The 12,603-nt window shown below is 38.3% G+C and overlaps 1 protein-coding gene across 1 annotated transcript in view; it reads left to right on the forward strand.

The window, feature by feature from the left end:
• Window positions 1-12,603, forward strand: part of CPB2 (carboxypeptidase B2) — a 46,217-nt gene that overhangs the window by 6,064 nt on the left and 27,550 nt on the right. Inside the window, exons 2-4 of the mRNA XM_068526474.1 lie at window positions 6,962-7,037; window positions 8,668-8,792; window positions 10,292-10,400. Coding sequence (XP_068382575.1) covers window positions 6,962-7,037; window positions 8,668-8,792; window positions 10,292-10,400 — 310 coding nt within the window. The remainder of the gene's footprint in view (window positions 1-6,961; window positions 7,038-8,667; window positions 8,793-10,291; window positions 10,401-12,603) is intronic.

Consider the following 12,603-nt stretch of genomic DNA (forward strand, 5'->3'; position numbering starts at 1 on the left):
TAACACGTTTTTTACCTTTACATTTTCTTTCTCCTTCTGCTGACTAACTTTGTTACTTTCTTGTCTTCTAATACATTTGAAAAATGCCCAAGCATCTTATCTTCTAGTCAACACAAGATTTCCTTTATGCGGAATTGAAATTCAGCCTCTATTTTTTTTAACTTTTTATTTTATATTGGAGTATAATTGATTAGCAATGCTGTGTTAGTTTCAGGTGTACAGCAAAGTGATTCAGTTATACATATACATGTATCTATTCTTTTTCAAATTCTTTTCCCATTTAGGTTGTTACATAATATTGAGCAGAGTTCCCTGTGCTATACAGCAGGTCCTTGTTGATTATCCATTTTTTTAAAAATAGATCTTTATTGGAGTATAATTGCTTCACAATACCATGTTAGTTTCTATTGCACAACAAAGCGAATCAGCCATATGCATACACATGTCCCCATATCCCCTCCCTCTTGCGTCTCCCTCCCATCCTCCCTATCCCACCCCTCTAAGTCATTGCAAAGTACCGAGCCAATCTCCCTGTGCCATGCTGCTGCTTCCCACCAGCCAACTATTTTACATTCGGTAGTGTATATACGTCAATGCTACTCTCACTTCGCGCCAGCTTCGCCCTCCCACCCCATGTCGTCAAGTCCATTCTCTATACCTACCTCTATGCCCTGCCACTAGGTTTATCAGTACCATTTTTTTTTCTTTTTAGATTCCATATATATGCGTTAGCATATGGTATTTGTTTTCCTCTTTCTGACTTACTTCCCTCTGTATGACAGACTCTAGGTCCATCCACCTCACTACAAATAACTCAATTTCGTTTCTTTTTATGGCTGAGTAATATTCCATTGTATATATGTGCCACATCTTCTTTATCCATTCATCTGTCGATGGACACTTAGATTGGTTCCATGTCCTGGCTATTGTAAATAGTGCTGCAATGAACACTGTGGTACATGTCTCTTTTTGAATTATGGTTTTCTCAGGGTATATGCCCAGTAGTGGGATTGCTGGGTCATATGGTAGTTCTATTTTTAGGTTTTTAAGGAACCTCCGTACTGTTTTCCATAGTGGTTGTATCAATTTACATTCCCACAAACAGTGCAGGAGGGTTCCCTTTTCACCACACCCTTTCCAGCATTTATTGTTTATAGCTTTTTTGATAATGGCTATTCTGACTGGTGTGAGGTGATACCTCATTGTAGTTTTGATTTGCATTTCTATAATAATTAGCGATGTTGAGCATCTTTTCATGTGCCTCTTGGCCATCTGTATGTCTTCCTTGCTGAAATGTCTATTTAGGTCTTCTGCCCATTTTTTAACTGGATTGTTTGTTTTTTTGATATTGAGCTCCATGAGCTGTTTGTATATTTTGGAGATTAATCCTTTGTCTGTTGTTTCATTTGCAAATACTTTCTCCCATTCTGAGGGTTGTCTTTTTGTCTTGTTTATGGTTTCCTTTGCTGTGCAAAAGGTTTTAGGTTTAATTAAGTCCCATTTGTTTATTTTTGCTTTTATTTCTGTTACTCTAGGAGGTGGGTCAAAAAAGATCTTGCTGTGGTTTATGTCAAAGAGTGTTATTCCTATGTTTTCCTCTAAAAGTTTTATACTGTCTGGTCTTACATTTAAGGCTTTATTTAATCCGTTTGGAGTTTACTTTTGTGTATGGTGTTAGGTAGTGTTCTAATTTCATTCTTTTACATGTAGCTGTCCAGTTTTCCCAGCACCACTTATTGAAGAGGCTGTCTTTTCTCCATTGTATGTTCTTGCCTCCTTTGTCATAAATTAGGTGCCCATATGTGCATGGGTTTATCTCTGGGCATTCTATCCTGTACCATTGATCTATACTTCTGTTTTTGTGCCAGTACCGCACTGTCTTGATTACTGTAACTTTGTGGTATAGTTTGAAGTCAGGGAGCCTGACTCCTCCAACTCCATTTTCTTTCTCAAGATTGCTTTGGCTATTTGGGGTCTTTTGTGTTTCCATACGAATTGTAAGATTTTTTGCTCTAATTCTGTGAAGAAATGCCAGTGGTAGTTTGATAGGGATTGCATTGAATCTATAGATGCTTTGGGTAGTAGAGTCATTTTCACAAAATTGATTCTCCAGTCCAAGAACATGGTATATTTCTCCATCTGTTTATGTCATCTTTGATTTCTTTCATCAGTGTTTTATAGTTTTCTGAGTACAAGTCTTTCGCCTCCTTAGGCAGGTTTATTCCTAGGTATTTTATTCTTTTTGTTGCAATGATAAGTGGAGTGTTTCCTTAATTTCTCTTTCTGATTTTTTCTTGTTGGTGTATAGGAATGCCAGAGATTTCTGTGCATTAATTTTGTATCCTGCAGCTTTACCAAGTTCATTGATTAGCTCTAGTAGTTTTCTGGTGGCATCTTTAGGATTTTCTATGTATAGTATCATGTCATCAGCAAATAGTGACAGCTTTACTTCTTCTTTTCCAACTTGTATTCCTTTTCTTTCTTTTTCTTCTCTGATTGCCATGGCTAGGACTTCCAATACTATGTTGAATAAGAGTGGCGAGAGTGGACATCCTTGTCTTGTTCCTGATCCTAGTGGAAATGCTTTCAGTTTTTCACCATTGAGTATGATGCTTGCTGTGGGTTTGTCATATATGGCCTTATTATGTTGAGGTAGGTTCCCTCTAGGCCCATTTTCTGGAGAGTTTTTATCATAAGTGGGTGTTGAATTTTGTCAAAAGCTTTCTCTGCATCTATTGAGATGATCATATGGTTTTTACTCCTTAATTTGTTAGTGTGCATTGACTGATTTGCGTATATTGACGAATCCTTGCATCCCTGGATAAATCCCACTTGATCATGGTGTATGATCCTTTTAATGTGTTGTTGGATTCTGTTTGCTAGTATTTTGTTCAGGATTTTTGCATCTCTGTTCACCAGTGATATTGGTCTATAATTTTCTTTTTTTGTGATATCTTTTTCTGGTTTTGGTATCAGGGTGATGGTGGCTTCATAGAATGAATTTTGGAGTGTTCCTTCCTCTGCAATTTTCTGGAAGAATTTGAGAACAATCGGTGTTAGCTCTTCTCTAAATGTTTGATAGAATTTGCCTGTGAAGCTATCTGGTCCTGGACTTCTGTTTGTTGGAAAATTTTTAATTACGGTTTCAATTCCGTTACTTGTGTTAAGTCTGTTTATATTTTCTAATTCTTCCTGGTTCAGTCTTGGAAAATAGTACCTTTCCAAGAATTTGTCCATTTCTTCGTGGTTGTCCATTTTATTGGCATATAGTTGTTTGTAATAGTCTCTTATAATCCCTTATAATCCTTTGTATTTCTGCAGTGTCAGTTGTGATTTCTCATTTTTCATTTCTAATTTTATTGAGTTACATCCTCTCCCTTTTTATCTTCATGAGTCTGGCTAAGGGTTTATCAATTTTGTTTATCTTCTCAAAGAACCAGCTTTTAGTTTTATTGATCTTTGCTCTTGTTTTCTTTGTTTCTATTTCATTTATTTCTGCTCTGATCATTATGATTTCTTTCCTTCTACTGACTTTGAGTTTTCTTTGTTCTTCTTTCTCTAGTTGTTTTAAGTGTAGGGTAGATTGTTTATTTGAGATTTTTCTTGTTTCTTGAGGTGAGATTGAATTGCTGTAAACTTCCCTCTTAGAACTGCTTTTGCTGTGTCCCATAGGTTTTGGGTCGTTGTGTTTTCATTGTCATTTGTTTCTATGTATTTTTTTATTTCTTCTTTGATTTCTTCAGTGATCTCTTGGTTATTTAGTAGCACACTGTTTAGCCTCCATGTATTTGTGTTTTATACAGTTTTTTCCTGTAATTGATTTCCAACCTCGTAGTGTTGTGGTCAGAAAAGATGCTTGATAAAATTTCAATTTTCTTGAATTTTCTGAGGCTTGATTTGTGACCCAAGATGTGATCTATCCTGGAGAATATTCCATGTGCACTTGAGAAGAAAGTGTAATCTGCTGTTTTTGGATGGAATGTCCTATAAATATCAATTAAATCTATCTGGTCTGTTGTGTCATTTAAAGCTTGTGTTTCCTTATTTATTTTCTGTTTGGATGATCTGTCCACTGGTGTAAGTGGGGTGTTAAAGACCCCTACTATTATTGTGTTACTGTCGATTTCCTCTTTTATAGCTGTTAGCAGTTGCCTTATGTATTGAGGTGCTCCTATGTTGGGTACATATATATTTATAATTGTTATATCTTCTTCTTGGATTGATCCCTTGATCATTAAGTAGTGTCCTTCCTTGTCTCTTATAACATTCTTTATTTTAAAGTCTATTTTATCTGATATGATTATTGCTACTCCAGCTTTCTTTTGATTTCCATTTGCATGGAATATCTTTTTCCATCCCTTCACTTTCAGTCTGTATGTGTCCCTAGGTCTGAAGTGGGTCTCCTGTAGACAGCATATAGATGGGTCTTGTTTTTGTATCCATTCAATGAGCCTGTGTCTTTTGGTTGGAGCATTTAATCCATTCATGTTTAAGGTAATTATCAATATGTATGTTCCTATGACCATTTTCTTAATTGTTTTGGGTTTGTTTTTGTAGGTCCTTTTCTTCTCTTGTGTTTCCCACTTAGAGAAGTTCCTTTAGCATTTGTTGTAGAGCTGGTTTGGTGGTGCTGCATTCTCTTAGCTTTTGCTTGTCTGTAAAGCTTTTGATTTCTCCATCGAATCTGAATGAGATCCTTGCTGGGTCGAGTAATCTTGGTTGTAGGTTCTTCCCTTTCATCACTTTAAGTATATCATGCCACTCCTTTCTGGCTTGTAGAGTTTCTGCTGAGAAATCAGCTGTTAACCTTAAGGGAGTTCCCTTGTATGTTATTTGTCGTTTTTCCCTTGCTGCTTTCAATAATTTTTCTTTGTCTTTAGTTTTTACCAATTTGATTACTATGTGTCTTGGTGTGTTTCTCCTTGGGTTTATCCTGTGTGGGACTCTCTGCGCTTCCTGGACTTGGGTGGTTATTTCCATTCCCATATTAGGGAAGTTTTCGACTATAATCTCTTCAAATGTTTTCTCGGGTCCTTTCTCTCTCTCTTCTCCTTCTGGGACCCCTATAATACGAATATTGTTGCATTTAATGTTGTCCCAGAGGTCTCTTAGGCTGTCTTCATTTCTTTTCATTTTTTTTTCTTTATTCTGTTCCACAGCAGTGAATTCCACCATTCTGTCCTCCAGGTCAGTTATCCGTTCTTCTGCCTCAGTTATTCTGCTATTGATTCCTTCTAGTGTAGTTTTCATTTCAGTTATTGTATTGGTCATCTCTGTTTGTTTGTTCTTTAATTCTTCTAGGTCTTTTTAAACATTTCTTGCATCTTCTCGATCTTTGCCTCCATTCTTTTTCCAAGGTCCAGGATCATCTTCACTATCATTACTCTGAATTCTTTTTCTGGAAGGTTGCCTATCTCCTCTTCATTTAGTTGTTTTTCTGGGGTTTTATCTTGTGCCTTCATCTGGTACATAGCCCTCTGCCTTTTCATCTTGTCTATCTTTCTGTGAATGTGCTTTTTGTTCCACAGGCTGCAGGACTGTAGTTCTTCTTGCATCTGCTGTCTGCTCTCTCGTGGATGAGGCTGTTTTCTCCTGCTTTTAACACTTATAAGTTTCCTTTTTCTTTCTAACTTATTTTTTTACAAAAATGGGATAATATTTCTTACAATTCTCCACTCACTTCTTGCTTCTCTCTCTTAATGCATCATGTAAATCTCCCCCAAGTTAGCTATTTTAACTAACTCTTTCTTTATAATGGCTACAAAACATTCTAGAATGTGGAGACATCACCAACATTCAACAATGCTGTTACTGATAAGCGCTCATGTGGTTTCCAGTTATTGTTACTATGAATCATCTTGTGATACATATCCTTGGACATATGTCATTTATCACTGGTTGAATAGTTTACACTTAACGGTACCAATGATTGGCACCAAATCTCTGAATCTATTGTTTCTGGGAGCTCCTCTTTCTCTCTTTTGATAATCAAGTCTCCATAGGCTTATTTCCAGAGTTTAGAATCTTTTAATCAGGCTTTCCAAAATAAACCATCCTCCACCTTGGTGTCAAAATTATTCTTATAAATCACAAGTCAAATGATGTCACTTTCTTAACTCCTAATTGCCTACTAGATAAAGGCCAAATTTCTCAGCGTGCATTGGAAAACTTCTCTAGGGGAGAACTAACATAAGTTTCCAAACTCACTTCTGTTTGGCTACCATTCTTCTCTTGCCCTAAACACCTAAATCCTACACTTGGCAAAAATAAACAGCTTGCCATTTTCCCAACAATGCTCTTTTGTCTCCTGCCAGTCTGCCATTACACTGCTTACTTACCCAGTTACCTCTTCCATGAAGCCTTTGCTCATAATGACAAGCAGAAATTATCATAACCTTTTGTGCTTCTGGAGTTCTCATTACATGTTTTTGTCTTATTTTTTAAATAAAATTTTATTTGAAATATTTTTAGATTTACAGAAAAGTTGCAAAGATATTACAGAGAGTTTCTCTATACCGTGCACCCAGTTTCGCCTGTTGTTAGCATTTTATATTATCATGGTATATTTGTTAAAACTAAGAAACCAACATTGGTACACTACTCTTAACAAAACTGCAGGCTTTCTATAGATTACACCAGTTTTTCCACGATTCTGTTCCAAGACCCAATCCAGGATACAGTGTTTCATCATATTGCAGATGTTCAATTTCTTGAGTGACATTCTTTTATATACATTGTCCAGTGTTTTATTTGTTTCAGGCAGGAGGGTAAACTTGGTCCCTGTTTCTCCATCTTGACTGGAAGCAAAATCTAAGGTTATTTTGAAATCTGTGGTGAGGTCCTCTTTTCTTTCAACATTTTGTTTCCTTTTTACAATTTCCTAGAAGCCCCTCCCAATATAATTTATCTTATTTTCACTTTTTATTTAATATCAAAATCCTGTTTTATTTTTTTCCCCCAGTGGCCAGGTTTTATCTGCTCTTCCTAGAACCTCCAGGCAAGTTCAAATTCTGCAGAATACTACTACAACATACGAGGTAACTTCTCCCTCATTTATCTTCTTATTGTTTATATTTTATACAAGTCTGGTGTGCCATGTTCTCTCCTCTATGTCGTCTGACTTATATACAGCTGGTATAAACCCCTCTCCTTGTAACGTTTTCCTCCTTCCCATAATCACATGATTTTACTGGTTCCCCAAATCAAACTGTCTTCATTTGTACTATTGGCTTTTCAGCCAATTACATGACAGTACCTAGGCATTGAAAGTATGAACTTACTGGTTCATTCCTGGGTTTCAGCACCAAAAAAAAAAGGGGGGGGGTACTTACAAAGATGCTACAGTAACAGAAATCCAGTAGATCTTTGTTTAAAAAGCAATAATACTTAACCAAGGTGTAAGCATAAAAAACACAGAGAAAAATTTATTAAAATTTTCATGCCTGGGACTCAACTCCGCAGAAAATAGAAAACTGATGCATTACAAAATATCCTGATAGAATATTGATGGCTCCATGGTTGTTGGGTTAGGGCTCTCTGAGAAGCAGAGGTCAAAACTATATTAGAGATGTGAGAGACTTGTTAGGGGGGCTGCTTGTGAAGGATGAAGAGGAGGGAGCTGGAGGTGGCAGAGAGTACCCACAGACCATCAAGCAGCTCTGACACGTGTGCAGAAAGGAGGGTTGTGCGTGGACAACCTCTAGACCACAGGGCAGTCCCAATGAAGGTTTGGCTGGACCATGATAAGTCCTTAAGCCAAAGACATCTGTAAGAGGAAACCCTAATCTAGCAGGAACGGGGCTGCAATAATACACCCGCAGTGCTCTGTCATTGGCTGGCTGCAGCCCTGGAGAAGCCGGGGGGGGGGGGAATCAAGAGGGACAACAGCGGGGAAGGTTAGTGAACTAAGCCTCTCCCAACAGAAGAGCTGCCCGGCGCGTCCTCACAGCCACCACACCGTGGACAGAGGAAATACTGCCAGAGGAAGCATCCGAGATTCAGGAGTTAGATCTTGTTCTGCCACTTCTTGGTGTGTGATTTTAGGCGACTTAGCTTCGAGCCTTAATTTCTTCATCTGAACAATGAAAATAATAACACCTGCTTAGTTTATGGCAAAATGTTATTATAATGATCAAAGGCAATGAGTGTGAAAGTGCTTTAAAAAAAGCTCAGTAAAATAGGAAAAAAATGTAAATATTATGTATGGGAAGACATTTCCCAAAGGCAATTAAATTAAAGGAAAGGGACACTAACATCATAATAGTATCAAGGATATGGAATTTTTATTTAAAAAAAGCAACATTTAATCGACTTTCTTTCTAGACCAACTTTCATTTCTCTTTAAACATTTGACATACACATCCAGTTCTACATTGGGCCATAAATATATTCATTCATGAATTCATTAATTAGTTCATTGCCTCGCCAAATATTTATTGAGTACCTAGTAAGTTCCAGGCCCTCTTTAGCCACTGGGGTTACAGAAAAGAATAAAACAAGCCCTCTGTAAAATAAATGTTTACACTACCACATGTGTAAATGGGGACCAGTGACCAGGAATGTCATTTTTATTTCCATTATAAAAACCCTTTTATGGCTTTAGCTACAGACGAGAATGATGTGAAAAACTGTCTTTGTTTTTATCAATTTTCCCCCTTGAAACTGCAGATTGTCCTCTGGCAGCCAGTAACAGCTGAATTTATTACGAAGAGAAAAGAAGTCCATTTTTTTGTGAATGCGTCTGATGTAAGCAACGTGAAAGCCCATTTAAATGAGAGCAGAATTCCGTTCAGGTAGGCATGATTCCGTATTTACTGAGCAGCTATTCTAAGCACCTATGATGCATTTTACTAGTGGATGGTGTCATTGCTTCCTGGAAAAATAAATACTTACATTAAACATGGCAACATGGAAATCTCTGGAACGGATTGGTGATGGAGCCCAAGGGGCTAGCTCTGTGACCCTGGACAAGTGGTTTACCTCTCATGACCTTGGTCCCTTATCTGAAAAGGACTCTTACCGTTCCTCCCGGTTCCTTCCTTCTTATAGTTCCTCTACTCTGTGCCTGGACTCGGGGAGCAAAATTGTCACTCACTTTAGTAGGCTTTGTGGTATCTCTTGAAAAAGCAGCTGCTGAAGGAGATTTTGCTTCCTTCACAAGGTCAGTGAACATTCTGGAATGTCTGGCCCTAAACTAAAATTTGCATTAGGTATGATTTCTGTTCAGAGTTCATGCCTTCTTCCTTTTGGAGTCTCCTTTCTGTATCATTGCCCAAGCACCAGTGTCCCTCTGATGCCCTGACACTTCCTGGAGGCCATGCTCTCTTCTATGTATCAATGGGCAACCTTTGGATAATACACTATGATTATTATTAATAATATGTTATTGGTGTTTTCTGCCTTCCAGGAAAGGTGCTGAGCCTTTCTATACATTGTATCATTTAATCCTTATTTAATCCTGTGAAGTAAATGCTATCCTCATTGTGCGTATGAAAAACATTTTCAAAGGAATTTCTCAAGGTCAGCCAGCTAGAACGTGGCAGAGCTAGGAGTCATACTCAGACCTTTCTGATGTCAAAGCCTTGGCTTTTACCCCCTGACCTAAGTAAAAGTAAATAAAGCTTTATTAGAATGACAGCTAACTTTCAATTGTTCATCCCAGGTGACAGAATGGCTTCAGTCTGTCTTAATTAAGATGTTTGTGCCTAGTTAACTGTGTGATCCTTTGCAAGAGAAATTAAATGAGATCACTTTCCTGTACCTTCCCTATTCCTGTGCTCTTATCTCTCTAGAGATTTGACCAACTTTGGCCACGCAGAACCTATACATGCATATATATATACCTATACATGCATCTGGTGTATGTCAGTGACTCACAGGGAAAAATAAAAAGAAAAGGCTTTCTGCTTCTCCTCGGTCCTTAACTGAAAACAGAATAATACAGTGTTCCTCTGGATTGGAAAACATTGTCCATTAACCTGTATGTTCACCTAGAACACATTAATGAGTCACAGTCAAGAAATGTTCATAATGTTGGAGAAGGGGTGAGATTTTGGAGGCCCTGAAAACATACCCCATAGGAGCCACTATCCCTCCAATGCCCATGAGGCTCTACCCAGAGGGCTTGTGTATTTCAGCTTATCATAATGTTAGCTGGCGGTGTTTTCACCTTGTGCTTGTTAGATTTCTTAGTGACTTTTCCCCCTTGCTCACCTGTTGTGCCTGCAATGGGCCATGCAGGAAAATCAGAGCCCTCTTTGGAAACCAGCTCACGCCCTGTTTCATAACCCAGGGTCTTGTTGGAAAATGTGGAAGATCTTATCCGGCAGCAGACTTCCAATGACACCATCAGCCCCCGGGCCTCCTCCTCCTACTATGAACAGTATCACTCACTAAATGAGGTAAGCTGTCACGTTTCTCTTGAAAATTCCCATTTTCGTTTAACGAGCGTTGCCATTTCAGCCATGGGAAATTATTAGAGAATCATAATTGGTGGAAGAGGGTGAAAAAAAATCACAATTAGGTTGATTATACAGAAGTAATTCATCCTTTTGTAGATATCTTCCCTGGGAAGATTGTGTCATATTTTGGAAATTGCCTCTAAGCAGCCTGTTTGTCCATAGCTAAGAGTATCTCTGTTAGGAGTAACACTGCATTCTAAGGAACAACAGGAAATTGAAAATAGGGCCTTTCTATTGAAACTGCCACAAAAAAATTAACAGTCCAATTAATCATATCTCCTTAGACCATTATCCTAATTGTACTCTTACTGGATAATCGCCATATTATCTCACTGAATTAAAGGAATTTATTCACTTATGTTTAGTACGCAATAAAGTGTTTAAGTGCATGTTATTCCTCTCAGAAGGAACCTATTTAAGTAATAATAGTAATAATAATAATGTTGATAATGCCTGTGTTTTAATATTTAAGAAATTGGTTTTTTTCCTATTAGTACTTATAGGTTCTGATTTTTCTAGAGGGAACCTAAGCAAGATATCCATGTTCAGTTGGCCTCAGTAAGCTCTCACATCATACTCTAAGAGCCATTTCCCCATATTTGTTAGTTGAACCCCTTGGAGCACTTTCTTTTCAATATAATATACTCCAAGTAGTACAAATCCCTTGATACCTTCTATTCTTTCATAGGAGTCTGCTGCTATATGCCTTAATATAAGTATTTTTTATCATCTTTGGCTAGGTACCCAGAAACTGTTAAGAACCATATCCATATTTTTAAGACATCTAAGGCTTAAGTAATGAGAAAGTTTTCTACTGAATCTTCAAAAACATCTGTTCTTTTCCAGTTAGTTAAACCAGAACTCAGTGTGCTTCTAGAATCGATGTACCTGGCTGTTTGACGGGGATCTTAAAATTGCAGCCCTCTCCTTTTCTCTCTCCTACCTTGCCTCTGTCTATTCTACCTAGACCACCTCCCTCCAGCCTCCTACATCAGCCCTGCATGAGCAAACTTGAGGTCCAGAGTTGAGAGGCTGGGTAGGCACGGTTTGAAAATGGAGAAACTAACTGTGTCAATGCTGTGTTGGGTTTGGTGGGAAGAGTGGAATGCCTTAAACAGAGGTATTTAAAAACATTTTTCTGGGAATTCCCTGGCAGTCCAGTGGTTAGGACTGTGCTTTCACTGCCGAGGACCCACATTCAATCCCTGGCTGCGGAACTAAGATCCTACAAGCCGCACGGTGTAGCCTAAATAAATAAATAAAGGATATGAACATTAAAAAAATTTTTTTTTCTGGTATATTTTAAATACTTTGTTCAAAGGGCTTATGTTTTTTCTTACCCTCACCCCAGGAAAGAGTTGGAAAGACATGCGAGGAAAAAAGTATTAGTTTGTCATACACTGTATTAGTCGGTCATAACAAAGTGACATATACTGAGTGGCTTAAACAACAGAAGTTTACTCTCTCACAGTTCTGGAGGCTGGAAGTCCAAGGTCAAGGTGTCAGCGGGTCTGGTTTCTTCTGAGGCCTCTCTCCTTGACCTGCAGATGGCTACCTCCTTGCTGTGTCCTCACACGGCCATTTCTGTGTGTGTGCACATCCCTGGCGTCTCTTTGTCCGTGCTAATCTCCACTTCTTAGAAGAACACCAGTCAGGTTGGATTAGGGTCCACACCAACAGCCTCATTTCAACTTAATTACCTCTTTAAAGGCCCTATCTCCAAATGCAGTCACATTCTAACGTGCTGGAGGTTAAGGCTTCAACATATGAATTTGAGGGGGGACACAATTCATTTCATCACAATGACGTTCCAGAAAACAGTTTGGACCTCTCCTCGCTCCCGCGCCCAATCCTTTCTAAGAGGTTTGTAGGAACCATGGCAATCTTGCTCCCCGGAAATCCTGCCAAGTCCTTTCTTCCCCTTCAACACTGATCTCTCCTTCAGTCCTCACCACACGTTCGCTTGAGGGGCAAGAGGGGTTTCTTTTGTCATTGACTCTCACTAGGAAATTTTAAGTGATCCCCTGCAGGGGAGAAAAACAAATGACTGAAAAACATCACTTAAAACAAATGGCAAAAGAAGAGAGTTATTCAAAGGATGTGACCATCATTACCGCAGATTGTGAAATGAATAAAGTTTTCC

This window comes from Eschrichtius robustus, chromosome 18 (genome assembly GCF_028021215.1).
Source record: "Eschrichtius robustus isolate mEscRob2 chromosome 18, mEscRob2.pri, whole genome shotgun sequence".
In the NCBI taxonomy this organism is placed as follows: domain Eukaryota; kingdom Metazoa; phylum Chordata; class Mammalia; order Artiodactyla; family Eschrichtiidae; genus Eschrichtius; species Eschrichtius robustus.